Source organism: Melanerpes formicivorus, unplaced genomic scaffold, assembly GCF_026170545.1.
Source record: "Melanerpes formicivorus ecotype bairdi unplaced genomic scaffold, bMelFor1.0.p_v2 SCAF_1, whole genome shotgun sequence".
NCBI classification, from domain to species: domain Eukaryota; kingdom Metazoa; phylum Chordata; class Aves; order Piciformes; family Picidae; genus Melanerpes; species Melanerpes formicivorus.
The window spans coordinates 63,755,484-63,783,013 of record NW_027142353.1 but is presented as its reverse complement, the minus strand read 5'-3'; the positions used below and the strand labels follow the sequence as shown (position 1 = coordinate 63,783,013).

General features: G+C 47.4%; 1 protein-coding gene across 1 annotated transcript in view; it reads left to right on the top strand.

The window, feature by feature from the left end:
• Positions 1-27,530, top strand: part of LOC137446196 (mastermind-like protein 2) — a 326,384-nt gene that overhangs the window by 170,231 nt on the left and 128,623 nt on the right. The window contains 1 exon segment of the mRNA XM_068148619.1: positions 17,744-19,213. Within this exon segment, the coding sequence (XP_068004720.1) occupies positions 17,744-19,213 (1,470 nt within the window).

Here is a 27,530-nt window from a genome sequence, read left to right as displayed (position 1 = left end):
TTTGCAAGGCTTGTGACGAGCGAACGCTTTAGCAAGCTCTGCTGAGCTGTGTTTGGAATTAAGGGGTAGGAGCGCCTGGGCTCGTGCTTTATTTGTCCTACTTCCAGAGCCAGCTTTAAAAATTGTATTGCTGCTGTTATTACAACGATATTGCTATCACTGCTGCTATTTTCTTAACACATGAGGGGAGCCTGGACAGCCGCTCTTTATTTCTTACATGAATGCAAACGGCGTTTAGATTTTTGTGGAGATCAGACACCAGACACATTCCTGCATTCTTGTCCCATGTTCAATATTTTTCCATGAGTCAAGAGCAAGAATGGGCATATTGTGTAAATGCAAAACTCTGCCTTTCTTAAACTGACACGATGGAGTTCAGCCCTGACTCTTTGTCCCTCGCCTTCGAGCTGGAGCTTTTCAGCCTGCCGGGTTTTGTTACTTACTATCCTTGAAAACAGAGGGAGGGAAAAGTCAGCCCTTGTTAATTCACTGTCCCAGTTACCTAGCAGTGCTGTATCCTTAAGGACTGCTGGGTATTTTTTTGCTCTTCTGAGACGGTGAAGAGCTGTTGCTTTCCTGCCAGCTCCATTGTGTTCCCTTAGTAAGAGCCTGCAACACTAGAGGCACTTTAAAAAGAAGCGAGGAGTCTGTTGCAACAGACATCCAACAAAAGTTCCTGCTGCAATCCGCACTTCCAGTAAACACCGCTTCGTAATCCAGATTTCAGGCTCCAGGGCTGGTTCTTAACAAAACACTGATACAGGTCAGAAGAGCTGCATCTGTTTACAGCAGCAGAAAATCTGCCTTGCTGTTGCATTGTGCTTTAGTACAGATTCGCAGACAGGGGCATGTGAGGAGACAAGTAGCGGCATGTATGGGGTCCCTGGAATTTGAACTCCACCTCGGGAATGTGGCCAAACATTTTCCCACCTCTGTTTTTGAGAAATGTGTGTAAAAGGGGCTTGTCTGATGACCTAACAACTTAACTCATCCATGCTTTCCAGAGCAACAGTTGCCCTGGAGACTGCTTGGATTTGGTCTGTGTCCTAAGTAAGACTTCACGGCCTACCTTTCCAGAGGCTTCTTCTAAGTACAGACTACCACAGGCAGAAATCTTGAGTGCAAATGAATTCTTTTTCTAGAGAGAGGTCTCTGAATGTTTGCAGATATTTTAACAGGCTGTAAAAAGTGTATCCCCATACCATAAATAAGAATGGATACAGATCTACCAAAGCAAGTCTAGTCTGAGTAATGCACGAGCAAAGTTTCACTGAAGTGATTTGGTAACCCTGAGTTTTTGGTCAGTCTTTCTGACAGTGGAAAGTTGGTGAGTGCCCTCTGAGCATGCTGACCCTAAGCTTCCTAGCTATGGCTTATGACAGAAAGGAAAGCATATTATTGCTCTCTACAGCTACCTGAAGGGAGATTGTAGACAGGCGGAGGTTGGTCTCTTCTCCCAGGCAACCAGCACCAGAACAAGAGGACACAGTCTCAGGCTGCACCAGGGGAGGTTTAGGCTGGATGTTAGGAAGAAGTTCTATGTAGAGAGAGTGATTGCCCATTGGAATGGGCTGCCCAGGGAGGTGGTGGAGTCACTATCATTGGAGGTGTTCAGGAGGAGGCTTGATGGGGTGCTTGGTGCCATGGTTTAGTTGTTTAGGTGTGTTGGATTGGTTGATAGGTTGGATGCGATGATCTTGAAGGCCTCTTCCAACCTGGTCTATTCTATTCTATTCTATTCTATTCTATTCTATTCTATTCTATTCTATTCTATTCTATTCTATTCTATTCTATTCTAAGGGCAAAAGGAAGTAGTGAGCACCAAGAATGATGTGATCGCTTGCCCAGTAGGAAGCACTCTGCTGCCTCCACTTCACTTACAGCTTTTGCCATGCAGCCCTTCACCTGTAATGATTTCTAGTTGCCATTAACTGGTGCTGTAAAGATTAAAGGTTTCACATTAATTCTCAGAGTGGAAAATTAATTTTTATCCAGTCTAGTATTTTCTAGAGCATATTGGGATCCATATTTTGACCCCTAAATAGATGTCTGCTCTTCAGAGGTGCTGAATGTGCATCAGTGTCTTTGCAAATTTGGCCGGAAAACAGGGCACAACATGAACGTGCTTGACAGTGTCTAAATGCATGAAGACTGTTTTACAGAAAAACACAGAGAGATAAAGTCCTTGTCATGGAACCTTATAATCAAGGAGAGAGAAACAGAGTCCAGCAAGGTCCACTCAATGTCTTAGATATCTCAATGGACTTTAAATCAGGTTTAACAAAAAGCATCATTTAGCAACTCACATTTGTCTGATGAAGAATCAGTTTGCCTGTTCAAACCTTGGATTCTTTATGTTACATAAAAGCTACTGATCTAATGCTTTCCTTGAGGGAATCCTCAGTTTAAGAAGGACATTGAAACACTTGAACGTGTCCAGAGAAGGGCAACAAGGCTGGGGAGAGGCCTGGAGCACAGCCCTGCAAGGAGAGGCTGAGGGAGCTGGGGTTATTTAGCCTGGAGAGGAGGAGGCTCAGGGGAGACCTTATTGCTCTCTACAACTACCTGAAGGGTGGTTGTAGCCAGGTGGGGGTTGGTCTCTTCTCCCAGGCAACCAGCACCAGAACAAGAGGACACAGTCTCAAGCTGCTCCATGGGAAGTTTAGGCTGGAGGTGAGGAGAAAGTTCTTCCCAGAGAGAGTTGTTGGCCATTGGAATGTGCTGCCCAGGGAGGTGGTGGAGTCACCATCCCTGGAGGTGTTCAAGAGGGGATTGGACGTGGCACTTGGTGCCATGGTTTAGTCATGAGGTCTGTGGTGGCAGGTTGGACTTGATGATCTTTGAGGTCTCTTCCAGCCTTGGTGATTCTGTGATACTGTGAATCTGCATAGAAACACAGACTGACATTTCTCAAGTGTGTTGTCATTTATGACTTTCATCTCCTCCTTCTCCCTCCTGATATATATTGTTGACTTGGAGACAAGCCAAATTTATACATTTCCTCCATTCTCTCAAAGTTTTACAGTTATATACCAGATCTCTCTTAGATGTGAACATCAAAGCAATGAGTGTCATGGAACCCAAGTTGCTAACTAGATGTAAGGAAAAAAAGGGGAGTTGGAATGAGGGGTTGTGAAACCTTTGTCCTTGGAAGTGTTCAACACTTGCCTGGACAATGTCCTGAACAATCCGATGTAACTTTCAGTGGCTTTGATTTCAGTGGGGCCTGAACCACATGATAGGCAGAGGTGCCCTTACAGCTATGCCATTTTATGATCTTAAAGGTCTTCTGACAAGCTCTCCACTAGGACCCTTGCCACAATACTTTTCTTTCTGTGAGCAGCACAATAAATGGACCAGTAGCAAATGATCTTTCTGCTGTGTTAGTGGTCTGCAGAGATGGAATTTAAGAGACCCAGTCTTGGAGCCATGTGGCTGCAGAGGGTTTTCACTGCATGACCCTTACTCTAGGTGCCTGGACTCCCTTATCCAAGTTAGCGGAGCAGCTGAAGAGTTCTGCTTCTAGCCACATTTGGCGCATCATTGAAGTGTAGGCTACCAGAGTGATGTAGCCCTGATGCAACATAGCTCAGCTGTAGGCCTTGGCTTTCTTAGAGTCCTTGGCTGAGCCATTTTTGCTGTGCAGCCAAAGGAATGCTGTTTCTTGAGATGGTTGTGGTGCTGTGTCCAGACTGGCTGGAGCATGTCCCCTTGTCACAATGTGTTGAGTCAGGAGGAGATGCTATTCCACTCAGTCTGTCAAACAGGGAATTCTTCTCATGTTGAATATTTAAAGCCATTGATCACAACTGCCTACAGAAACAGACTCCAGGCTGCTGCTGAGGAAAATGTGACTTTGAGAATTACAATTATCTTTGAGAGGCCTGGAACTGCACTTTTCCCTGTGCTATTTCTATTTGCATAAATTCTCTCAGCAAGTGATTGGTACACATTGAAAGCAGGGCACAAAGGAATCACCAGTTTTAGTGGAACCCATTTCTGTCTCATTCACTGAAAACTATCATAGTGGCCAAAAATACCTGAAAATGTTGTGGTGACCCTTGAGAGTTTACAACCACAGAAGATGTATAGGTAGTGGGAACAGATTCCTATCCAGAACTACCAAAAGCATCTTCATCAGCTGCCTAACATCCCACTGTGTCTTATGGGACTCACTGATGAGTCTGGAAGCAATGATCCCCTTCACCAAAGCTGTAGTTGGGATTAAGGCATTCAGGACAAAGGCTTCTTGGAAACTCGATGGCTGCAGTGATGTGAGAGTCCACAGCAGGGTATTGCACTTCAGTCTTAGTCACTGGCATTGCTGCTCCAAGCCACAAACCACAGGGTGTGTGCTCAGCAGCAGGCTTTGCCTCAGAGGGGCACAACAGAGGAGCTGAAAGGCTGCAGTGTGCAAACTGTGTCACCTCATCACTAGGGAGGTTTGCAAGTCCTGCCTTGATGCTGTGTCTTTGAGCCTCTCCTTAGTCCATCTGAGGGTTGCTGAGAGCACTGCTGTCACAGAACCACAGAATGCTAGGGGCTGAAAGGGACCTTGAAAGGTCATCTAGTCCAACTCCCCTGACAGAGCAGGATCACCTGTACCAGATCACACAGGAATGCATCAAAATGGGTCTTGAATATCCCCAGAGAGGGAAACTCTTGATTTTGGTTCAGAACATTTCTCACAGCCAAAGGGAATGCTGGCACCCTTGTCCATCCTAACCAAATGGCTCAAAGCAGGACAGTTGAGCCTGCCTTCCACAGGCAGGCCAAGGCACAGCTCTCACATTTTCTTTCTCTCCTTTATCACTTCCCTGCATGAGTTTTGGTCTTCATATACTCTTCTTTTAGGAACAAGTTCTTTACCATGAGGGTGGTGGAACACTGGAACAGGTTGCCCAGGGACATAGTTGAGGCCCCATCCTTGGAGGTGAGGCTCAAGAGGGCTCTGGGCAACCTGATCTAGTTGAGGATGTCCCTGCTTACTGCAGAGGGGGTTGGAGGAAATGACCTTTAGAGGTCACTTCCAACCCAGACCATTCTCTGATCCTATGATTTGATCTGTTCTGTGACCCGTGTAATGCCATTCAATGTGACATTATAAGCATCTGGTGTAGAATCAACAGCTCTTGGGACAGGTACCCTATTGCAATGTCATCTGCTTTTGCCAAAGCAAATGTTTTTGCTAGATGCTCTGTACTATCAAGTATTCTGTTGGCTAATCAGAGAGAAAAATAAAGCCAGAAAACTTATTTTCCCTTTCTTTAGACCTGTCTCCATGCAGTTGACTTTTCTACTTGTGCAAATGTCTTTCACTCATCCTCTCCACTCCCATTTCTCACAGTCCTCTTAAGTATGAGCTGCACCAGGGGAAGTTTAGGCTGGAGGTGAGGAGAAAGTTCTTCCCAGAAAGAGTAATTGGCCATTGGAATGTGCTGCCCAGGGAGGTGGGGAGTCACTGTCCTTGGAGGTGTTCAAAAAGTGATTGGAGGTGGCACTTGAAGCTATGGTTTAGTAGTCATGAGGTGTTGGGTGACAGGTTGGACTGGATGATCTCTGAGGTCTTTTCCAACCTTATTGATTCTGTGATTCTATGTCCTCTAATGAAGCTACAAAGACTTCAAACAGCCAGTCTGGAAGTGATGCTGCGTCCAGTTCTGGGCCCCTCAGTTTAAGAAGGACATTGAGACACTTGAACATGTCCAGAGAAGGGCAATGAGGCTGGGGAGAGGCCTTGAGCACAGCCCTGTGAGGAGAGGCTGAGGGAGCTGGGGTTGCTTAGCCTGGAGAAGAGGAGGCTCAGGGGTGACCTCATTGCCCTCTATACCTACCTAAAAGGTGGTTGTAGCCAGGAAAGGGTTGGTCTCTTCTCCCAGGCAACCAGCACCAGAACAAGGGGACACAGTCTCAAGCTGCACCAGGGGAAGTTTAGGCTTGAGGTGAAGAGAAAGTTCTTCACCGAGGGAGCCATTGGTCATTGGTCATTGGAATGGGCTGCCCAGGGAGGTGGTGGAGTGTTCAAGAGTAGATTGGACATGGCACTTGGTGCCACGGTCTAGTCATGAGGTCTGTGGTGACAGGTTGGACTCAATGATCTCTGAGGTCTCTTCCAACCTTAGTGATACTGTGATACTGTGTGATACTGTGGTCAGAAAGCCAGGACCAGACTGGTCTCAGCAGTCTTTCCCTAGGTGCAATCTGCCATGTTATTATCTCTAAAAGGCAAATCAAATCTCAGCAGCCACATTTTGAAGGATTAGGAGCTTCCTGTGCAAGACAGTATGTGTTTTTAATACTTTAAGCTGACTTATGAAACTGGTAAACAATGTGGAGGGTGGTGTTGGATGACCTCTTTTACATGCCTGATCATCCTGTCAACATTTTTAATGCATTTGATATTTCCTTCTCATCAGGGTAGAATCAGTTAAGCAGTCACATTCCCCAAAGCTCAGGTTGCATTATACTTTGTCCCACATTTCAGGGTAATAAATGTTGACACAAATTTCACATAAAGTGATTGTTAATTTATTCATAGCTAAAAAGGATCTTTAAGAAAAAAAATAAAAGAGAGAGAGAGAAAGAAAAGGGGGAAAAAAACCCAGGAAAAGAACAAGCAGAACAGAAAAGACTTCTCCAGAAGACAAATACACAGCTTGCAGGATGAGAAACGCAGATCTTTCATGCCTCTTTGTTTTGCACACAGTAATGACTGATGGATTCTGATTAGCAGTCTTGACCTAGTTAAAGTGCTATTGTTCCTCTGTGTTCCTCCTCTTCTCAAAGGCTGTGGCCAGACATGATATTTTATAATCCATCAGATTCCAAATCTGCATTAAAAAAAGATAATTATTTGTGCTTCAGCAACTTGGACCAAAGCCCCGCTGTTGTATTTCTAGGCACTACGCTGTGAACAATATGGATGCATTTTTAGGCTGGTGTGTTCAGTTGGCAAGACGTGGAGCTTTCCATAAATGAAGGTAAATTGTGGGATTTCTAACATATTGATTACTATTCCAGCCTTGTTTCCAGCTAATGAGGATTAAGTGGATACGTGTCAGCCAAGGAACATCCTTATTTGTTACCATAAATTCAGTCTCACTGGCACTTACTACAGTAAGAGGGAGACAAACTTGTGTTACTTCTCCATCAGCATTATTACTGACAGTGGTTCTTGTGCCTAAGGATCAGCCAGAACTAGAACTAGGTAGAGAGGGACCTGGTAGGCTGAACATGAGCCTGCAGTGTGCCCAGGCAGCCAAGAGGGCCAATGGCATCCTGGCCTGCATCAAGAACAGTGTGGCCAGCAGGAGCAGGGAGGTCATTCTGCCCCTGTACACTGCACTGGTCAGGCCACACCTCGAGTCCTGTGTCCAGTTCTGGGCCCCTCAGTTTAGGAAGGAGGTTCTGGAATGTGTCCAAAGAAGGGCAAAGAAGTTGGTGAGGAGTTTGGAACAGAAGCCCTATGAGGAGAGGCTGAGGGAGCTGGGGTTGCTTAGCCTGGAGAGGAGACTCAGGGGTGACCTTATTGCTCTCTACAACGACCTGAAGGGGGGTTGTAGACAGGCAGAGTTTGGTCACTTCTCCCAGGCAACCAGCACCAGAACAAGAGGACACAGTCTCAGGCTGCACCAGGGGAGGTTTAGGCTGGAGGTTAGGAGGAAGTTCTATACAGAGAGAGTGATTGCCCATTGGAATGGGCTGCCCAGGGAGGTGTGGAGTCACCATCATTGGAGGTGTTCAGGAGGAGACTTGATGGGGTGCTTGGTGCCATGGGTTAGTTGTTTAGGTGGGTTGGATTGGTTGATAGGTTGGACACAATGATCTTGAAGGTCTCTTCCAACCTGGTTTATTTTTTTTTTTTATTATTATTATTATTATTATTGTTATCATTATTATTAATAATAATATTAATATTAATATTAATGTTATTGTTATTACTTCTAGGATGCTGGTGCAAGAAGTCCTGTATTGACTTCTCACATAGCTTATGGTCAGAAAGACAGGGAAGGGCAGTGGGAAGGGTTAGGATGTGCATAACAAAAACCTCAGGGCAGAAGGTCTTGCTTCTTGTGGTCAGAGTGGTCTCAGGAGATTAGCTAAATGGGAGAGGAATGAGGCAGAGCGGAGGTGTACTGGCTTGTGCTGCCATTACCACTGATAGTGTGAGGCTGAAGGCACCTGCACCTCCTCCTCCTTGCTGCTCAGAGAGAATGGTTGGTCCCTTCCCTGTGGACACAGAGTGGGTGGCCTGAGGCGCCTGGAACTGAGCCTGTGCAAACCAGGCTGGACTGGGAAACAGCATCTGCTACTCTTGCAAAGCTCTTTGCAGCTATGGTAGGACTGCCTTGACTGAACCATGGTGCTATGTGATGCTGTGTGGTGCTGTGAGGACACACCAGCTCTCAGCACTTCTCCCCACTGTGCAGTGTGCCCAAGGCCTCTACTCTGTCACTCAGTCCTGTATGAAAAATTAATGTTGTTTCCTAGACCAGCATCATCCAACAGATTGGATCTTCTGAACCTGGAGTGCTAAAACTTCTCTGAAGACAACTGCTTGCATTCTCAGCCATGTCAGGAGTTGCAAATGAAGACAAAGGATTCAAAATAGATACCTCTTGCTGTGCAGAGAAAGTGCAGAGCAGAGGGGCTGGGGAGAGGTGCTCAGAAGAGGACCATGCTGTTGAGATCTTCATGAGAGGTGTTAGGAGGAACCTGATGCCCTGGGTATAGTGAAGAGTGGGAAAAGCCAGAGCCAGATTTCAGGAGATATGTAGATGAAGTGGTAATGGGAGCCCCTTTCCTTGCTCCTAAAATCTGTGTCCATAGTCAGAAATGGTCCATGAGGGTGCATGTGTGGTCATGGAATTAGGACCTGTGAAGGTTTCAGAGTTCAGGGCAATGAACTCTCTTTGTCTTTGTGTCAGCCATGGGCCACCTCAGTGGTGCTGCAGCTGGGCTTGGTGTGAGCCCCCACAACTGTCTTCGCAGTTGGGGCGGTAAGACAACAAGGAGAGGGGCCTTCTGCATCCTGGTGAGATGCCTGCAACAAGGAGGCTCTGAAGTGGAGAACCCCAGGCTGTGCCTGGAGAGGTGCTCCCCAGCTCTGCTCTGGACACTGCAGGAGGTGGCACTCCAGAAGGGTGGCAGCAAATGCTGCAAACCAGTTTCAAAAGTGAGAGCCGCTGTCATTCAGTATCAGGCCCTAAGTCCCAGAAGTGGCTTGCTGGGTCCAGCCCCAGGATGCAAAGGTGCTTTCACAGCATAAATAAGAAGTAGCAGTCAGCATTTTTCCCTCCTTTGGAATTTTACTTTATTTTTTTTACCACTTCATTGTTTGAATATTTTCCCTGGTTTTCATGCAATTCCCTTACCCTTTCCCCTCCACAGATACACGAAGGCTTTTGTTTACAGTGCAGCCATAGATACAGTCAGCACATATTGTGAGAAAGTCTAGGAACCTTTTAAAGTGGATTTGCTTCTGCATCACAAGCATAAAATCCAAAGCTGCTTTTTTAGCATCAGAAGTATTACTCCACTTGAGTTGCTAACACTGCCGTGCTGCCCGCTTCACCAAGTGTGATAATCACTTGGGGTTAAAGTTAGCAGCACACTACGAGTTTTGTCCCCAGTGTTCCACCACACAGGCTAAGAAAAACTGCAAACTCTAGCAGGAGAATACGAGAGAGAGGAGAAAAAGATGGTAGCAGATCTTTCTTTGGTATCTTCAGTTAGTAAGGACTGGTGGAGACTTCAGACTGTCACACTCCTGCATTTTCTCTGTAGTTCACTCAGAGCATTTTGGTGTTATGGTCCAGTCTTAACCGTCTGTCTATAAACATTTTGAGATGACAATTAGATACAGAATAGAATACAGAATACAGAATTAATCAGGTTGGAAAAGACCTTTGAGATCACTGAGTCCAACCTATCACCCAACACCATCTAATCAACTAAACCATGGCACCAAGTGCCCCATCCAGTCTCTTCTTAAACACCTCCAGGGATGGTGACTCCACCACCTCCCTGGGCAGCACGTTCCAGTAGCAAATCACTCCTTCTGTGAAGAATTTCTTCCTAACATCCATCCTAAATGTGATGTGTTATTAACATCTAGATGTGTTACTAACATCTCTGTTCAAGACCAGGATGGGCTGCAATGGGAAATTAATTTGGGTTGTTTGGAGCTCTGCACGCACAGTGAAATACTTGGGCAAGTCAGTCACATCCAAGTGCCAGGCTCTACACATTGGCCACAACAACCCCATGCAGTGCTACAGGCTGAGGTCAGAGTGGCTGGAGAGTGGCCAGGCAGAGAGGGACCTGGGGGTACTGGCTGAACATGGGCCAGCAGTGTGCCCAGGTGGCCAAGAAGGCCAATGGCATCCTGGCCTGCATCAGGAATAGTGTGGCCAGCAGGAGCAGGGAGGGCATTGTGCCCCTGTACTCAGCACTGCTTGGGCCACACCTTGAGTCCTGTGTCCAGTTCTGGGCCCCTCAGTTTAGGAAAGATGTTGAGTTGCTAGAAGGTGTCCAGAGAAGGGCAACAAAGTTGGTGAGGGGTTTGGAACACAGCCCTGTGAGGAGAGACTGAGGGAGCTGGGGTTGCTTAGCCGGGAGAAGAGGAGGCTCAGGGGAGACCTTAGAATAAACCAGGTTGGAAGAGACCTTCAAGATCATCGTGTCCAACCTATCACCCAACACCACCTAATCAACTAACCCATGGCACCAAGCACCCTGTCAAGTCTCCTCCTGAACACCTCCAGTGATGGTGACTCCACCACCTCCCCGGGCAGTCCATTCCAATGGGCAATCACTCTCTCTGTGTAAAACTTCCTCCTGACCTCCAGCCTGAACTTCCCCTGGCGCAGCCTGAGACTGTGTCCTCTTGTTCTGGTGCTGGCTGCCTGGGAGAAGAGACCAACCTCTGCCTGTTTACAACCCCCCTTCAGGTAGTTGTAGAGAGCAATAAGGTCACCCCTGAGTCTCTGCTCTCTGCAACAACCTGAAAAAATATGAATACATCTTCAGGAAAATCCTCTCACTTTATACTTGGTTAAAAATTTCAGCCAAAAGAAAGGTGAAGCCAAAGCCTTTGGGGGCTATTTGTTGGGATTTTTATTTGCCAAAAAAGAGAAATTATTTAGTAATAGATGTTGATGAGCTCCAGTTATTATTATTTTGGTAAAACTCCTGCTGATCTGGGCTGATGTCAGGGAGCCTGAGAGAAGTAACTGCCTCTCTTAAATTTCTTTTCAGACTGAAAATAAGCTTTAAATAGAAATTGTCCATCTGCACAGGTCATGAAATCACACTGGCTCTTTTAGACCAAGTCATCTCTAGAGTTTTGCCCTCTGCTGTTAACATCCCTGAGCAGTTTGCTCAGAAACAGCAGAGTATTACCTTGCCAACGTGATCTCCAGAGGCTTAGCCTGAGCAGTTTTAACTTCAGGAACTCAATGCATCCAGCACTTCCTTGCTGTGTGTGAACTTGTGCTGACTCACCAGAGCCTGCTCAGCAAAAGGTCTTACAATAAGAGAGGCTGCCGGGAAATGTGTGTACTCTTTGATGGTTCATGCAGTGCTGCCCACCTACCTGTGGGATGGAGCTGTGCATGGAGGGCTTCCCCCTCTCCCACTTACTGTCATGTCACTTATTTCCCATCACAGAGCCTTTCAGTATTCCCCAGGTTGGAGATGTGTAATCGTGAGCCCTTCTGATCTGAGGACTGTGGCTCTGTGTTATCGCAACTTTTGCCTTACTTTTGCTGACCCAAAACCATCCTGGCTTGAAAACTGGAAGAGATGGAGCTTGAAATCTGGCAAGATTCTCTGAAGAGCCTGCACTTTGCTTGGGGGAAAAGGGCTCAAACACTGGCTGTCAATCAGTAACTGAAAAGTGTCTGATTGGAGTGATCAGCCCCTAGTCTGCTCCCCTTTGAAAACAAACCAGGAATGACACTTGGGCAGCAGTGCTGTGTGGAAGGCAAGACAGGGAGAGCCCTGTGATGCACACTGCTTGTCCTGCTGAACAAGCACAGACCAGTTCCCTACAAATACCCTGACATATAATTGACAACAGCTTGATGCAAGGAGGGAGAGGGGGCTTCCTACTTGTGGGGTGCTCATATGCTTCCCATTCCCTCGCTCTCCAGGTCCTGAACTCGTGAGGTATGTGGAATCAGAACCATTCCAGCAGCCTTGCGTGAGAGTACCCTGCACCATTGTAGCCTCACTCTCTCTCATTTCTACTTTAGGCTGGGGACATCTATTGACCAAGGTGTTGTCAGCATTCAGAGGGCAGTGTTTGCAAGGTTTTGGGCAGAAGTGATAAGCCCATACTTGTTACTTCGCCTTTAGAAGTGCATAGTGCCCCTTTTGGAGGGTACTTTAGGAAAGCAGATGTCATGAAACCAGGAGTCCTCCAGATCATGTTGAGGTGCAGAGCACTTAGCTAAGGGAAGTGTCTGGGGATCATGGTGTTCTCCCTGGCTCTGCTGCTGACTTGTGTGCATCACCAGGCAAACCACTTCACAGCTAACCCTTATCTGCTAGCAGCTGTTTCAAAAGCAGAAGAAAACAGTGTAGAGCAACACCTGCATTTTAATTGCATGAGACAGCCTGGTGCAGGTGCTCTGAAAATGGGAAGACATTTTAAACAGCTCCCTCTGCCTCGAAGTGTCAAACAAAAGAAATATTAACTCAGAAAGGCAGGTCAAGTACATGTAGCATATACATATGGAGAGGATATTTATTAACTTTCTGCTCAGCCTTTCTGTCAGCAGCACATCTGAAAGCAAAACATGCTGCCAAGTCATGTATTCTGGTGACCTGGGGACTTCCCCATTTCCCAGGAAGATGAATCTGGGGGCATGAGAATGATTTCTAATAAACACATTGACAGCAAAGCTGATGGTAAAAGGAAGTGCAGCTTACTGCCTTTTTTTCTCTCTTGTATTTTTTTCAAAGGAAAGTACAGTGACTCGTGTCAGAAGGAACATGCTAACCAAAGACACTCTGTGAACTTCACAGCATCAGAAACAGTGTGGCCAGCAGGGGCAGGGAGATCATTCTGCCCCTGTACTCAGCACTGGTTAGGCCACACCTTGAGTCCTGTGTCCAGTTCTCAGCCTCTCAGTTTGAGAAGGACTTTAAGACACTTGAATGTGTCCAGAGAAGGGCAACAAAGCTGGGGAGGGGTTTGGAGCACAGCCCTGTGAGGAGAGGCTGAGGGAGTTGGGGTTGCTTAGCCTGGAGAAGAGGAGGCTCAGGGGAGACCTTCTTGCTCTCTACAACAACCTGAAGAGAGCTTGTGGACAGGTGGGGGTTGGTCTCTTCTCCCAGGCCACCAGCACCAGAACAAGAGGACACAGTCTCAAGCTGTGCCAGGGGAGGTTTAGGCTGGAGGTGAGGAGAAAGTTCTTCCCAGAGAGAGTTGTTAGCCATTGGAATGTGCTGCCCAGGGAGGTGGTGGAGTCACCATCCCTGGAGGTGTTCAAGAGGGGATTGGAGGTGGCACTTGAAGCCATGGTTTAGTGAGTCCTGAGGTGTTGGGTGATAGGTTGGACTTGATGATCTCTGAGGTCTTTTCCAACCTTACTGATTCTGTGATTCTCTGATTCTAAGTGATCACCCAAAAGTGGCCCTTTGGGGGACACATAATGGCAATCAGTTAGTCTTGAGGGCACAAGGTCTTCAGGCTCATATGGCTGGGCGTCCACATGCCTGTCCTTGTGAAACGAGAACAGGAATCTGTGATTTAAAAGCTGTGCTGGAAACTGAATTTGAGATAGGAGATTTCTGGTGTCAGAGACAGAAGCTGCAAGTTTTATTTTGAAGGGCTAAACTCAGTGACCTGCTGATGCAATGGAAGGATAGATGGGATTGGAGGAAATATGTATTTGTCAGTGGAGCTTTCCCCAGGCAGTTCAGTGGTATTCACACCAGAACAGAAGTGTTCACAACTGGAGCTATCTGGGAAGCACTGTTACCTGTAGATAAGCCTAACGGGAATGGAGGCTGCAACAAAGTAGTATGTGCTGCTGGACTTCTGTACAGGAAATAGTAGGACACAAATAATGTGACTGGAAGGTCTTGTAAGAGTCATCTTTCCCCACTTAAATGGAAAACCAGAGTTCACCACGTTCTCTCTGCCTATCACAGCCTCCTGAGGTATCACAGTTTGTACGGGAGCTGTTTTCTCACTGGCACACACAGGTATTTGTCAGATGATATTATCCTGTTGCCTATGAGACCAGTGCACTTCAGCCCAGGTGCAGCAAGGCAGAAGCTGAGCCACGTTTTCCTGCAGAGTTTGCTGACATTGCTCAGCCGTGTGTGCTTGTTCACAGCTCTGTGTCTGCACCTTTAATGTACCCAAAGAGTGACACGACAGCCTCCGTCCTTTTATCACAGAATCACAGAATCAATAAGGTTGGAATAGACCTCAGAGATCATCAAGTCCAACCTGTCACCCAACACCTCAGGACTAACTAAACCATGGCTTCAAGTGCCACCTCCAATCCCTTTTTGAACGCCTCCAGGGACAGTGACTCCACCACCTCCCTGGGTAGCACATTCCAATGACTAACAACTCTCTCTGTGAAGAACTTTCTCCTCACCTCCAGCCTGAACCTCCCCTGATGCAGCTTGAGACTGTGTCCCCTTGTTCTGGTGCTGGTTGCCTGGGAGAAGAGACCAACCCCCACCTGGCTACAACTCTCCCTTGTAGAGAGCAATAAGGTCTCCCCTGAGCCTCCTCCAGGCTAAACAACCCCAGCTCCCTCAGCCTCTCCTCACAGGGCTGTACTCAAGGCCTCTCCCCAGCCCCGTTGCCCTTCTCTGGACACGTTGAAGTGTCTCAATGTCCTTCTTAAATTCAACTGTTTGCAAAGTAACCCTGCTTGAGGGTATCTGCCCCTTGCTTGGGGGAATATGCAGCTAGTCCAAAATTTTCAGCTGGTTTTGTGTGCAGGGGTTGGGAATTTGCGTGCACAGCCGCGGCAGGTGGGTGTAGATCAGGTGGACAGAGCTGTGAACCTTTCTCTTTAGTCGGCACACAGGGCCTGCAAGCAGGTCGCTGTAAACACTGAGGGGAAAGGAAACAGAGTTCCAGTTCTCAGAGCAGTGTTGGGTGGACAGTGTGCTTTGCAGGAGATGTTTCAGGACATAAACAATTTGGGCTTAATGTATTAATATACCTCTCTGAAAAATAATCTGGCAGTACATCGTGGGCCAGACCCTTGGCTGACATAGCGTGATGTGACTCCAGTGGTTTCATTTTCAGTTCTGAACAACTTAACATCTGACATCTTTAATTATACACATCTCTGGCTAGTATAAACCTGTGTGTGAGATGGGATTGACTGGATCTGCTGTGTGCCATCAAAACCTCTCCTACAACAGTCAAAAATGGCCTTTTGGATCATACACCAAAGTCATGAGGGTGAAATCCTGCAGCACTGGGTAGGCACAAAGGCAGATTTCATTACTACTCAGTGTGCACCTGCAGCCCAGAAAACCAATCAGATCCTGGGCTGCATCAGGAGAAGTGTGGCCAGCAGGTCCAGGGAGGTGATCCTCCACCTCTACTCAGCTCTGGTGAGACCCCACCTGGAGTACTGTGTCCAGTTCTGGAGCCCCTATTACAAGAGGGATGTGGAGGTGCTGGAAGGTGTCCAGAGAAGGGCCACGAGGATGATCAGAGGGCTGGAGCACCTCTCCTATGTGGACAGACTGAAGGAGTTGGGGCTGTTCAGTCTGGAGAAGAGAAGGCTCCCAGGTGACCTCATTGTGGCCTTCCAGTATCTGAAGGGGGCCTACGGGAAGGCTGGGGAGGGACTGCTCAGGATCTCAGGTAGTGATAGGACTAGGGGGAATGGAATGAAGCTGGAGGTGGGGAGATTCAGGCTGGATGTGAGGAGGAAGTTCTTCCCCATGAGAGTGGTGAAGCCCTGGAATGGGTTGTCCAGGGAGGTGGTCAAGGCCCCGTCCCTGGAGGTGTTTAAGCCCAGGCTGGCTGAGGCTCTGGCCAAGCTGATCTAGTGTGGGGTGTCCCTGCCCATGGCAGGGGGGTTGGAACTAGATGATCCTTGTGGTCCCTTCCAACCCTGAATGATACTGTGATACTATGATACTGCTATTTAAAAATACTCCAGATCTATCTAACACAGTTGGATGGCAGCAAATCTGAGGCAGGTATGTCCTAGCTATGCCAGCTACACCTCTGGTGACCTCCCTCTACTCTAAGCCTTGGGGGAGGAGGATTTGTGGTAAAAACAAGCCAGTGGTGCTCAAAAAATACCCATGGCTACAAGGACAGGGGTGGTTGTGGCAGTGAGATGTCCACAGCATGTTTTCTTACAGTTCTGTGTAGTTTCATTGTTCTCTTGATCTCTTCTCCCAGGCAGCCAGCACCAGAACAAGAGGACACAGTCTCAAGCTGTGCCAGGGGAGGTTTAGGCTGGAGGTTAGGAAGAAGTTCTGTACAGAGAGAGTGATTTGCCATTGGAATGGGCTGCCTGGGGAGGTGGTGGAGTCACCATCATTGGAGGTGTTCAGCAGGAGACTTGATGGGGTGCTTGGTGCCATGGGTTAGTAAATTAGGTGGTGTTGGATGATAGACTGGATGCGATGATCCTGAAGGTCTCTTCCAACCTGGTTTATTCTGTTCTATTCTGTTCTTTAATAGCTTTATCAATGATCTGGATGAGGGGATTGAATGCACCCTCAGCTGGCAGATAACACTAAGCTGGGAGGGAGTGCTGATCTGCTTGAAGGTAGGAAGGCTCTCCAGAGGGACCTGAACAGGTTGGATCAGGAGGCTGAGGTCATTTGTATGAGATGCAACAAAGCCGAGTGCCGCATCCTGCACTTGGGTCACAACCCCGTGCAATACTGCAGGTCTAGGGAAGAGTGGCTGGAAAGGTGCCCAGCTGAGATGAGGATGTTGATCAACAGCCAGCTGAACAGGAGCTAGCAGTGTACTCAGATGGCCAAGAAGGCCAACAGCATCCTGGCCTGTATCAGGAGCAGTGTGACAAGCAGGGCCAGGAAAGTTGTTGTCTCCCAGTACTCAGCACTGGTGAGACCACATCTTCAGTGCTGTGTTCATTTTTAGGCCCTTCACTATAAGAAAGATGTTGAGGTGCTGGAGTGTGTCCAAAGAAGGTCAATGAAGCTGGTGAAGAGTGTAGAGAACATGTCTTAGAAGGACCAGCTGAGGGAAATGGGGTTGTTTAGTCTGGAGAAGGGAGACCTTCTTGCTATCTTCAGCTACCTGGAAAGAGGTTGCAGCGAGGTGGGTGTTGGGGTCTTCTCCCCAGTAACAAGTTATAGGAGGAGAGGAAATGGCCTCAAGTTTTGCCAGGGGAGATTTAGAATGGATAGTTGAAGAAATTTTTTCACTGAAAGGGTTACTGAACACTACATAGGCTTCCCAGGGACGCTGTTGAGTCGCCGTCCCTGGAGGTGTTTAACGGATGCACAGGTCTGGTGCTAAGTGATGTGGTTTAGCACCAGACATGGCAGAGTAAGGCAATGGTTGGACTCAATGATCTTAAAGGTCTTTTCCAACCAAACTATTGCTGTGATTCTGTGATTGACAGAGAAAGCCCAGAGTGACTTCCTGTACTAAGCAAGGCTTACTTGCCTATTGCCTTTTAAGATCCTTTTAGCAAATAGACTACAGACTGTTTCTCTGGTGTCATCTAATGTGAGTCTCTTTGGTCTCTGCTTCTTTCAGCTCCAAGGCTCCTTGAAGAGAAAGTTGGTGGTAAATCTGTCGCCTGTCAACAACAAGAGGCCCAATGGTATTTCTGAAAGCTCTTTCCTTGACATTAAGAGGATAAGAGTGGGTGATAATATCTCAGTGGGACAAAGTGGACAGCATGTCAACAATTGCCAAAGCCAGTCAATGTCAGGAACTATGTCTGTGGGTCAAGGACCACAACGAAAGGCCAGCAACTTAGCAAACAATACACATGCCAGTGGGAATGGCATGTTTAATATGACTTTGAAAGAGGTAAAGAAAGAACCAGGGGAAACAGTGTCCTGCAGCAAACACTTAGACGGCCAGGCGCCCCATGAGAACATGTTCCCTAACAGGTATGGGGAAGATTCATGGGAACAAATGATGGATCTGGAGCTTCAGGAACTGTTTAATGAGCTCACTAACATCTCCGTGCCGCCAATGAGTGATCTTGAGCTGGAGAATATGATAAACGCCACAATAAAACAAGATGAGCCATTCAACATCGACCTGGGGCAGCAGAGCCAGAGGGGGCCTGTGAGATCTCTGCAGATGGATAAGATGGTGATAAAAAGTGAATATACACCGGGCATGAATCAGGCTCCTGTGGGCTCCCCACAGATGAGGCCTTCTTCTACAGGCCCAGCCTTCACTATGGCCACCACTGCCATGTCCACCTCTTCGCCCATCCCTTCGGTGCCTCAGAGTCAAGCGCAAGTATCGCAGGTTTCTTCTGCATCCAGTCGGCCGTTGCCTAACTGGCAAGAGGTGTCTCACGCACAGCAGCTCAAACAGATTGCAGCCAACCGGCAGCAGCACGCCTTGATTCAGCAGCAGCAACAGCAGCAGCAGCAGCAGAACCAGACAGCCAACTGGACCACTCTGTCCCCGTCAGGACCTTCCCCTGGACCCTTTGTGCAAGAGAAAATCCCCAGCCCCTCTTTCCGCCAGCAGCAGTTCAGCCCACAAAGCTCAGCAATGCTCGGGGTACCGGTGAATGGAAACCAGTCGAAAGGGATGAACAGCTATGGTTATAAACCAGCCGCTCCCCAGAGCAACCCCATGGACATAATCATGCAACAGAAGCCTCAGGACCTCAACAGGAACTTTATCAACAGTGCTCAGCCGTCACTGGAGCAGCATCACAGCAACACAAAGCCTTTGTTTCACTTCAACTCAGAGCAAACAAACCAGCAGATGCCTTCAGGTTTGGGTTCCCAAAACAAGCCTGCCCTTCTGCACTACACGCAGCAGGCACAGGGTTCGGCCCCCGTGCAACCGCCGCAGCAGCAGCAGCAGCCACAGCCGCAGCCGCAGCCTGCTCAGCCTCTCCCAAACCAACCTCTTCAAAGGCCACCTACTATACCCCTAGCAATGCAGCAAAAAATGCTGCTTCAGAAGATGCAGCAAAGCCAGCAAATCTCAGGTTTGCAGTATCCAGTCTCTCAGCAGCAGCACAGACAGGTAAGGCAAACTCCTCCTCATTTGCTACAGTCTCTTTCAGGTTGGAGCAGTAAAAAGGCTTTTTCAGCCCGGCCCTGTTCCTCCAGGAGGTATTTTCTGGTGGCAGATAGTGTCCATTTCAGCATAAATGGCATGTTTAGCACTCGTTCACATGTATTATGGATATACACATTGACAAGAATTTCAAGACAGAGGTGGGTTTTTTCCTTAATGCAATGGAGTGAATGTCACTGCTGCACATTATGTAGATACCTGTCAGAAAGGTGAGCTAGCAGGACAGGCAAGCTTATTTTGGGCCACTGTCTTAAGTGTTCTAGCGTGATAAAAAGAAAAGTAGGCTCTTTTGAGAGGCAAAATTGTAATGAATTCCTTTGTTATCTTGGATAATGTGTTTTACAACTTCAATTTTTATGCCATCATTTTTCCTCAGGGAGGCAGGGTTAGGAAGTTCTGGTTTTAGATATCTTTTGAGTGACATGACAGAAATGTTGTTTGCACGCTGGTTATCTGCATGGCAAAGGAAAGTTAAGACATTATCTGCGAGCTTTGTAAACACCTATCACACTTCTGGGAATCTTCTGTGGATAAAATATGTGCTTAGATATGAAGGTGAAGGTTGCCACAGATATGTCTACAATTATATACCACGTGGCCAGCCCCCACTGCCTTATCATGAGACAGTGCTCAGACAAAATCAGTTGTTACAGCTCAGCTGTACTATGCCAAGTCACTGTGCACCAAGACGTCAAGTTTCAGACCTGCCAGTCAAAGTTGGAATACTCAGCCTCACTGTTCCCTAGAAAGTGGAAACCAGGGATCAGTGCTGGGCCCCATCCTCTTTAACAGCTTCACTGATGATCTGGATGAGGGGATTGAGTCAGTCATCAGCAAATTTGCAGATGACACCAAGTTAGGAGCAGATGTTGGTCAGTTAGAGGGTAGAGAGGCACTGCAGAGGGAACTCGACCAACTGGACAGATGGGCAGAGTCCAATGGGATGGCATTCAACAAATCCAAGTGCTGAGTGCTGCACTTTGGCCATGGCAACCCCATGCAGAGCTATAGGCTGGGGTCAGAGTGGCTGGAGAGCTCCCAAACAGAGAGGGACCTGGGGGTGCTGATCGACAGCCACTTATACATGAGCCAGCAGTGTGCCCAGGTGGCCAAGAGGGCCAATGGCATCCTGGCCTGCATTAAGAATAGTGTGGCCAGCAGGAGCAGGGAAGTCATTGTGCCCCTGTACTCTGCATTGGTTAGGCCACACCTTGAGTCCTGCGTCCACTTCTGGGCCCCTCAGTTTAAGAAGGACATTGAGACACTTGAATGTGTCCAGAGAAGGGCAACAAGGCTGGGGAGAGACCTTGAGCACAGCCCTGTGAGGAGAGGCTGAGGGAGCTGGGGTTGTTTAGCCTGGAGAAGAGGAGGTTCAGGGGTGACCTGATTGCCCTCTACAACTACCTGAAAGGTGGTTGTAGCTGGGAAGGGGTTGGTCTCTTCTCCCAGGCAACCAGCACCAGAACAAGAGGACACAGTCTCAAGCTGCACCAGGGGAAGTTTAGGCTGGAGGTGAGGAGAAAGTTCTTCACAGAGAGAGTCATTGGTCATTGGAATGTGTTGCCCAGGGAGGTGGTGGAGTCACCATCCCTGGAGGTGTTCAAGAGGAGATTGGACATGGCACTTGGTGGTCTAGTCATGAGGTCTGTGGTGACAGGTTCGACTCGATGATCCTCGAGGTCTCTTCCAACCTTAGTGATACTGTGACACTGTGATACACTCTGGGAAGCTTTGGTGGGACTTGGGCTCAACCCATTTGAAGGTGCGGAATGGCAAAAGAGGTGTAGAGATCATTTTGGGATGTGCAAAACAACTATAAGAAACTACTGCAAAGTGAAAGCCTGAGTGTTCCACGAAGTCCCAGGTAAGCAGCATTGTGAATGTATCATTCAGAACTGGAATTGCATTGCCAAACTCTTTGGGCAAACACTGATGTTTTGGTAAAAAACAAGATAAGTAAATATAGTTGTATGCATGGACAACTTTCTCCTTTTAACTCTTTTAAATCCCCTGACCAATTAACCATGACTTTCTCCAACAGAAAATCCCTTAGCAAAAGGTACCAGGTGAAACCTATGGGTAGTTGTGGGTGGGGAGACTTTGCTTTGTTGGAAGATAGAATAGAGTAGAATAGAATAGAATAAACCAGGTAGGAAGAGACCTTCAAGATCATTGAGTCCAACCTATCATCCAACACCACCTAAACAACTAAACTATGGCACCAAGCACCCCATCAAGTCTCCTCCTGAACACCTCCAGTGATGGTGACTCCACCACCTCCCGGGGCAGCCCATTCCAATGGGCAATCACTCTCTCTGTGTAAAACTTCTTCCTAACATCCAGCCTAAACCTCTCCTTGTGCAGCTTGAGACTGTCTTCTTGTTCTGCTACTGGCTGCCTGGGAGAAGAGACCAACCTCTGCCTGTCTACAACTCCCCTTCAGGTAGTTGTACAGAGCAATAAGGTCACCCCTGAGTCTCCTCTTCTCCAGGCTAAGCAACCCCAGCTCCCTCAGTCTCTCCTCACAGGGCTGTGTTCCAAACCCCTCACCAACTTTGTTGCCCTTCTCTGGACACATTCGAGCAACTCCACATCTTTCCTAAACTGAGGGGCCCAGAACTGGACACAGGACTCGAGGTGTGGCCTAACCAGTGCTGAGTCCAGGGGCAGAATGACCTCCCTGCTCCTGCTGGCCACACTGTTCCTGATGCAGGCCAGGATGCCATTGGCCCTCCTGGCTGCCTGGGCACACTGCAGGCTCATGTTCAGCCTACCATCGACCAGCACCCCCAGGTCCCTCTCTGCCTGGCTGCTCTCCAGCCACTCTGAACGACCCTTGGTAGGCATCAAGTTCAACTTTGCTGTTTTACAGCAAGTCTTAGCTTGCAGTTCTCTCCTCCTTGGGCCACCGTGGGCTCTCTCCTTGGGTGCATTTCCCCTCTCTCTTAATAGACTGGCAGGCAGAAGAATTTTAACAGTTCCTTCATTCAGCCATGGTGAAGCTTCCAGCGATCTGTCAGCACAGGGGAGATGGGCAGCACTTCTGAAAGCACTGTTTTTGCTGAATGAAAAAATATGCAAGGTCATATTCTGGAAAGGAATAAAAACACTGAGAGCAACTCTTCTTGAGGCAATGGTAGCTCCTTACTCGGTGTCCTCTGAGGCTGCTGCTCAGGGAGGCAAGCCAACAAGATGGTACTTGGCAACTTGGCTGTAGTGGTACGTGCAAGATTTATCACAAGTGTAATGAGATCTCTCACCTGTGCAGCTGTAAGATCTTTTGGCTTAGGAAACTTGCCCTAGATGACCTTGGTGCTAAATGTTAGATATTACACCAAGGAAGGAGACTTTTTTGCAGACTTCTGCCAATAGCCTTCCAATGTTTCTTGTCATCTGACCACTTTCCAAAGTTATGTCTGCAGGATGTGGCCACCTGATGCAAATCACAGCTGAGAAGGTTAGAAGGGTTGTAGGCACAGATTTCTTTGCTTTGAAGAGATAACTGTATTCTTTCAGAGATCCTTAGCAGTTCTTCCAAAGTTCTGCTGATGTTCAGAGAATAGAATAGAATAGAATAGAATAGAATAGAATAGAATAGAATAGAATAGAATAGAATAGAATAGAATAGAATAGAATAGAATAGAATAGATGAGGTTGGAAAAGACTTTTGAGATCATTGAGTCCAACCTATCATCCAGCACCATCTAATCAACTAAACCATGGCACCAAGCACCCCATCCAGTCTCTTCCTAAACACCTCCAGGGACGGTGACTCCACCACCTCCCTGGGCAGCACATTCCAATGGCGAATGACTCTCTCAGTGAAGAAATTTCTCCTCACCTCAAGCCTAAACTTCCCCTGGTGCAGCTTGAGACTGTGTCCTCTTGTTCTGATGCTGGAGACCAAACCCCTCCTGGCTACAACCACCCTTCAGGTGTAGTTGTATGTCTGTGTGTTTCTTGAACACCTCCAGGAACTGAAACTCCTCCACCTCCCTGAGTAGCCATCATCTCATTTAGGCTGTGTTGTCTTTACTGCTGGAGGACCATCTCCCAGCTCCAAAGATTCCTACACATCATTGAGAGTAATGCATTATTAATCATCAGCATTTACTAATTAACTTCATTATTACTATTTATTTTACTCATGTGAGGAATCAAGGTTTGATTCTCTTTGATACCATTCAGTGCCTCCTCAGATCATTGTAATTGTGGACTGTAAGGGCCATCTCATATCTATCTGGGACGCTGTGTAGCTGGAAATGTGAATGCACATTCATAAGGGGTTGCTGTGACATTGCCATCAGATAACACTGACTACAACACCACAAATTCGTATTTTTAGCTGAACCAGCTCACCCTCTGGATTTGTCCTTCTCAAGCTTTAAGAGCCCAAATATTTGAACTTGCTTTATCAGCCCAAGCTGGCTAACTGGGAATGCAAGGCTTATACTTTCTCTGCCTGTCACATTCACTTTGTGTCAAATTACAACAAACTGGTAGTGGGATTTGCTAATTACATCTCTTTTGCCTCCAGGGAATAGTCATAAAAATGATGGAAATCATCCTGGTTTCCTGGAAGGTTGATCTGAATGAAGGATTTGTTTTCCCCTCTGGTTTTTTCCATTGTTCTGGGATTCACCTTTCCATTGTCTAACAGGATGCAACAGACACACAGTCATGAAAAACCCTCTTAGAAGTTCAACACTCTCTTTGTTTAGGGGATAATTACAAGCTCCAGATTCTGCACAGGTTTAATCATGATTAGAATAGAATAGAATAGAATAAACCAGGTTGGAAGAGACCTTCAAGATCATCGTATCCAACCCATCAACCAATCCAACCCACCTAAACAACTAACCCATGGCACCGAGCACCCCAGCAAGTCTACCCCCTGAACACCTCCAGTGATGGTGACTCCACCACCTCCCCAGGCAGCACATTCCAATGGGCAATCACTCTCTCTGGATAGAACTTCTTCCTAACATCCAACCTAAACCTCCCCTGGCGCAGCCTGAGACTGTGTCCTCTTGTTCTGGTGCTGGTTGCCTGGCAGAAGAGACCAACCTCTGCCTGTCTACAACCTCCCTTCAGGTAGTTGTAGAGAGCAATAAGGTCACCCCTGAGTCTCCTCTTCTCCAGGCTAAGCAATCCCAGCTCCCTCAGTCTTTCCTCATTGGGCTTGTGTTCCAAATCCCTCACCAACTTTGTTGCCCTTCTCTGGACTCGTTCCAGCAAGTCAACCTCCTTCCTAAACTGAGGGGCCCAGAACTGAACACAGTACTCAAGGTGTGGCCTAACCAGTGCAGAGTACAGGGGCAGAATGACCTCCCTGTTCCTGCTGGCCACACTGTTCCTGATGCAGGCCAGGATGCCATTGGCCCTCTTGGCTGCCTGATTGCAGCATTTATACAGAACCTGGGCTGATGGGAGGAAAATCCACAACTGGGCTTGGGTGGAAGTTTGAAGACTAACTTTTTCCATGTGAAGAAATGTAGTTCACTCAGTGACTCATGCTTCTGAAGTAATACTTGAGGCTTTTAACAACAACAACAAAAAAAACCCCAAACAATTAACCTGTCTAATAATATCTCACAGAATGTATCTGGTTGGAAGATCATCCAGTCCAGTACTCAACACAGCACTGAAGGGTCAACATTAAACCATAAGTGCCAGGTCCACATCCTGTTTGAACACCCCCAGGGATGGTGACTGCAGGCACTGCCCCATTCCAGTGTTTGACAACCCTTTCAGTGGAGAAATATTCCCTAGTATCTACCCTATGATTCTATGACATAAAGTCAAATTAAAGTGTCCAAACTCACTTTCTCTCCAAATTTTGTGTTATTCACATTCATCCACTTAAGGGAGGAGAGAAAAGCAGGCTGAGCTCATAAGAATGGGAACCCTAGTAGGGCAAGGTTACTTTGCTTCATGTGGGCATGTGCCCTGTTTAGTCTTGGCTTTGGAGGCAAAGGTAACACAAGGGATCATGAGATCCTCAGCCTCCTCTTTATCCAAACAGCCAGTGGTCCTTGGTTTTAAGGCTCTGGAAGTGTTGGTGTTGTCTGTGTAGTTACAACCTGCAGAAGTGTTTCCCTATGTAGAGCTCAGGGCCTTGTTTGTCCCTGTTGCTATATAATCTCTTTGAGGATGAAGGCATCTTCTCCTGGTTGGTTTGGTTTGGTTTTGTCCAGGAACCCTGTGGTGTGATTAGTTGCAGCTTGGGCCTTTTTATGCCTTTGCTTTTCCTAGTTATGTCATTTTCTTCACCAGATCCTTAACAGGTTTCTTTCAAATCCAACCTGTCTCCCTTCCTGCTGAATACTGAGCAGTCCCTTCTCTGCTACCCATTCCAAATGTGAGTGTTCCATTTGTGCCTCTTGCTTCATTCCATCCCACAGGAAGTCTTTGTATTTTGCAGCATGTAGCAAATGACCTTTCAGGTGCTTCATAACCCAGGGACACAGCGTGGCTGCATTTGGCTGCAGGAAGGACACAGTACAGCACTGCACCAAGGGATGAGCCATCAGTGAGGAGTTTGTGCTCAGAAGAGATACAGGTGCTGAAGTGACCTCCCCCTTGCAGGCACCCTCCATGACACAAGCCCTTTGAATGCCCAGAAAAACAGTGCTTAACTCCTATATGGAATGGAATGGAATGGAATGGAATGGAATGGAATGGAATGGAATGGAATGGAATGGAGTAGAGTAGAGTAGAGTAGAGTAGAGTAGAGTAGAATAGAATAGAATAGAATAGAATAGAATAGAATAGAATAGAATAGAATAGAATAGAATAGAATAGAATGGAATAGACTTAACCAGGTTGGAAAAGACCTTTGAGATCATTGAGTCCAACCTATCACCCAACACCATCTGGTCAACTAAACCATGCAACCAAGCACCCCATCGAGTCTCTTCCTAGACACCTCCAGTGATGGTGACTCCACCACCTCCCTGGGCACCACATTCCAATGGCAAATCTCTCTTTCTGTGAACAACTTCTTGCTAACATATGTATGCATCACTCTTCAATATCTCCAGGGGATAGAGATGGTGTTTGAACCAATCTGGTAGCTCTGCAGAGATGCCGAGACAGATTCTCCTCTCCTTTTCCCCACTGTAAACCCAGGGTCATTTCATTTATTTAATTGGACATACAGCAGCACAGAGAGCAGCAAAATATGTCCTTCTGCCTTTTAATTTTATCTTTTTTTTAAGTATGTGCAGCATACCAATTTAATAAGAGGTGTATGTTAACCTGTCAGATTGCTGGAGTGCCACGTGAGGAGGCAGCTCGAGGAGCAAAAGATTGAATGGCTTCTTTGAAAGTGCAGATATGAAAACTCTTGCAGCCATTCACTGCTGAGCAATAACTCACACCTCTAATTTAGCCTCTGAAATGTCTCAAAGAAAGATGATTTATGTAAAAAAAATTGCATTTTCCTGGACCTTTGTGCTTACAACTAAAGAAGAAGAGAAAACAAAAGCACATTCTCTGTTTTCCAGTGTGGAGGAATTGTTTTGCAAATATTTGTACCATGAAGAGCGAAAACCTAGAGTGGGTTGTGGTGATTGGGAGAAAGCAGAACTTAAATTTGACTTAGATCATAAATAACAATGATTCCAAGCTGTTGGAATCTGCAGTGATAGAAGCTGCTCCATAGTGTAAGATTAAAGTAACAGTGTGACTTGCTATAAAAATAATATTTGGATGACAGCTTTTCTTTTAGCCTGGAGAAGAGGAGGCTCAGGGGAGACCTTATTGCTGTCTACAACTACCTGAAGGGAGGTTGTAGCCAGGTGGGAGTTGGTCTCTTCTCCCAGACAACCAGCAAGAGAACAGTGCACCCTCAGCAAGTTTGCTGATGACACCAAGCTGTGTGGTGCAGCAGACACGCTGGAGGGAAGGGAGGCCATCCAGAGGGACCTGGACAGGCTGGAGAGGTGGGCACAAGCCAACCTCATGAGGTTCAACAAGACCAAGTGCAGGGTCCTGCATCTGGGTCAAGGCAATCCCAGGCACAAATCCAGGCTGGGCAGGGACTGGCTGGAAAGCAGCCCTGAGGGGAGAGACTTGGGGGTGCTGGGAGAGGAGAAGCTCAGCAGGAGCTCTCAGTGTGCACTTGCAACCCGCAAAGCCAATCAGATCCTGGGCTGCAGCAGGAGAAGTGTGGCCAGCAGGTCAAGGGAGGTGATCCTCCCCCTCTACTCAGCTCTGGTGAGACCCCACCTGGAGTACTGCCTCCACTTCTGGAGCCCCT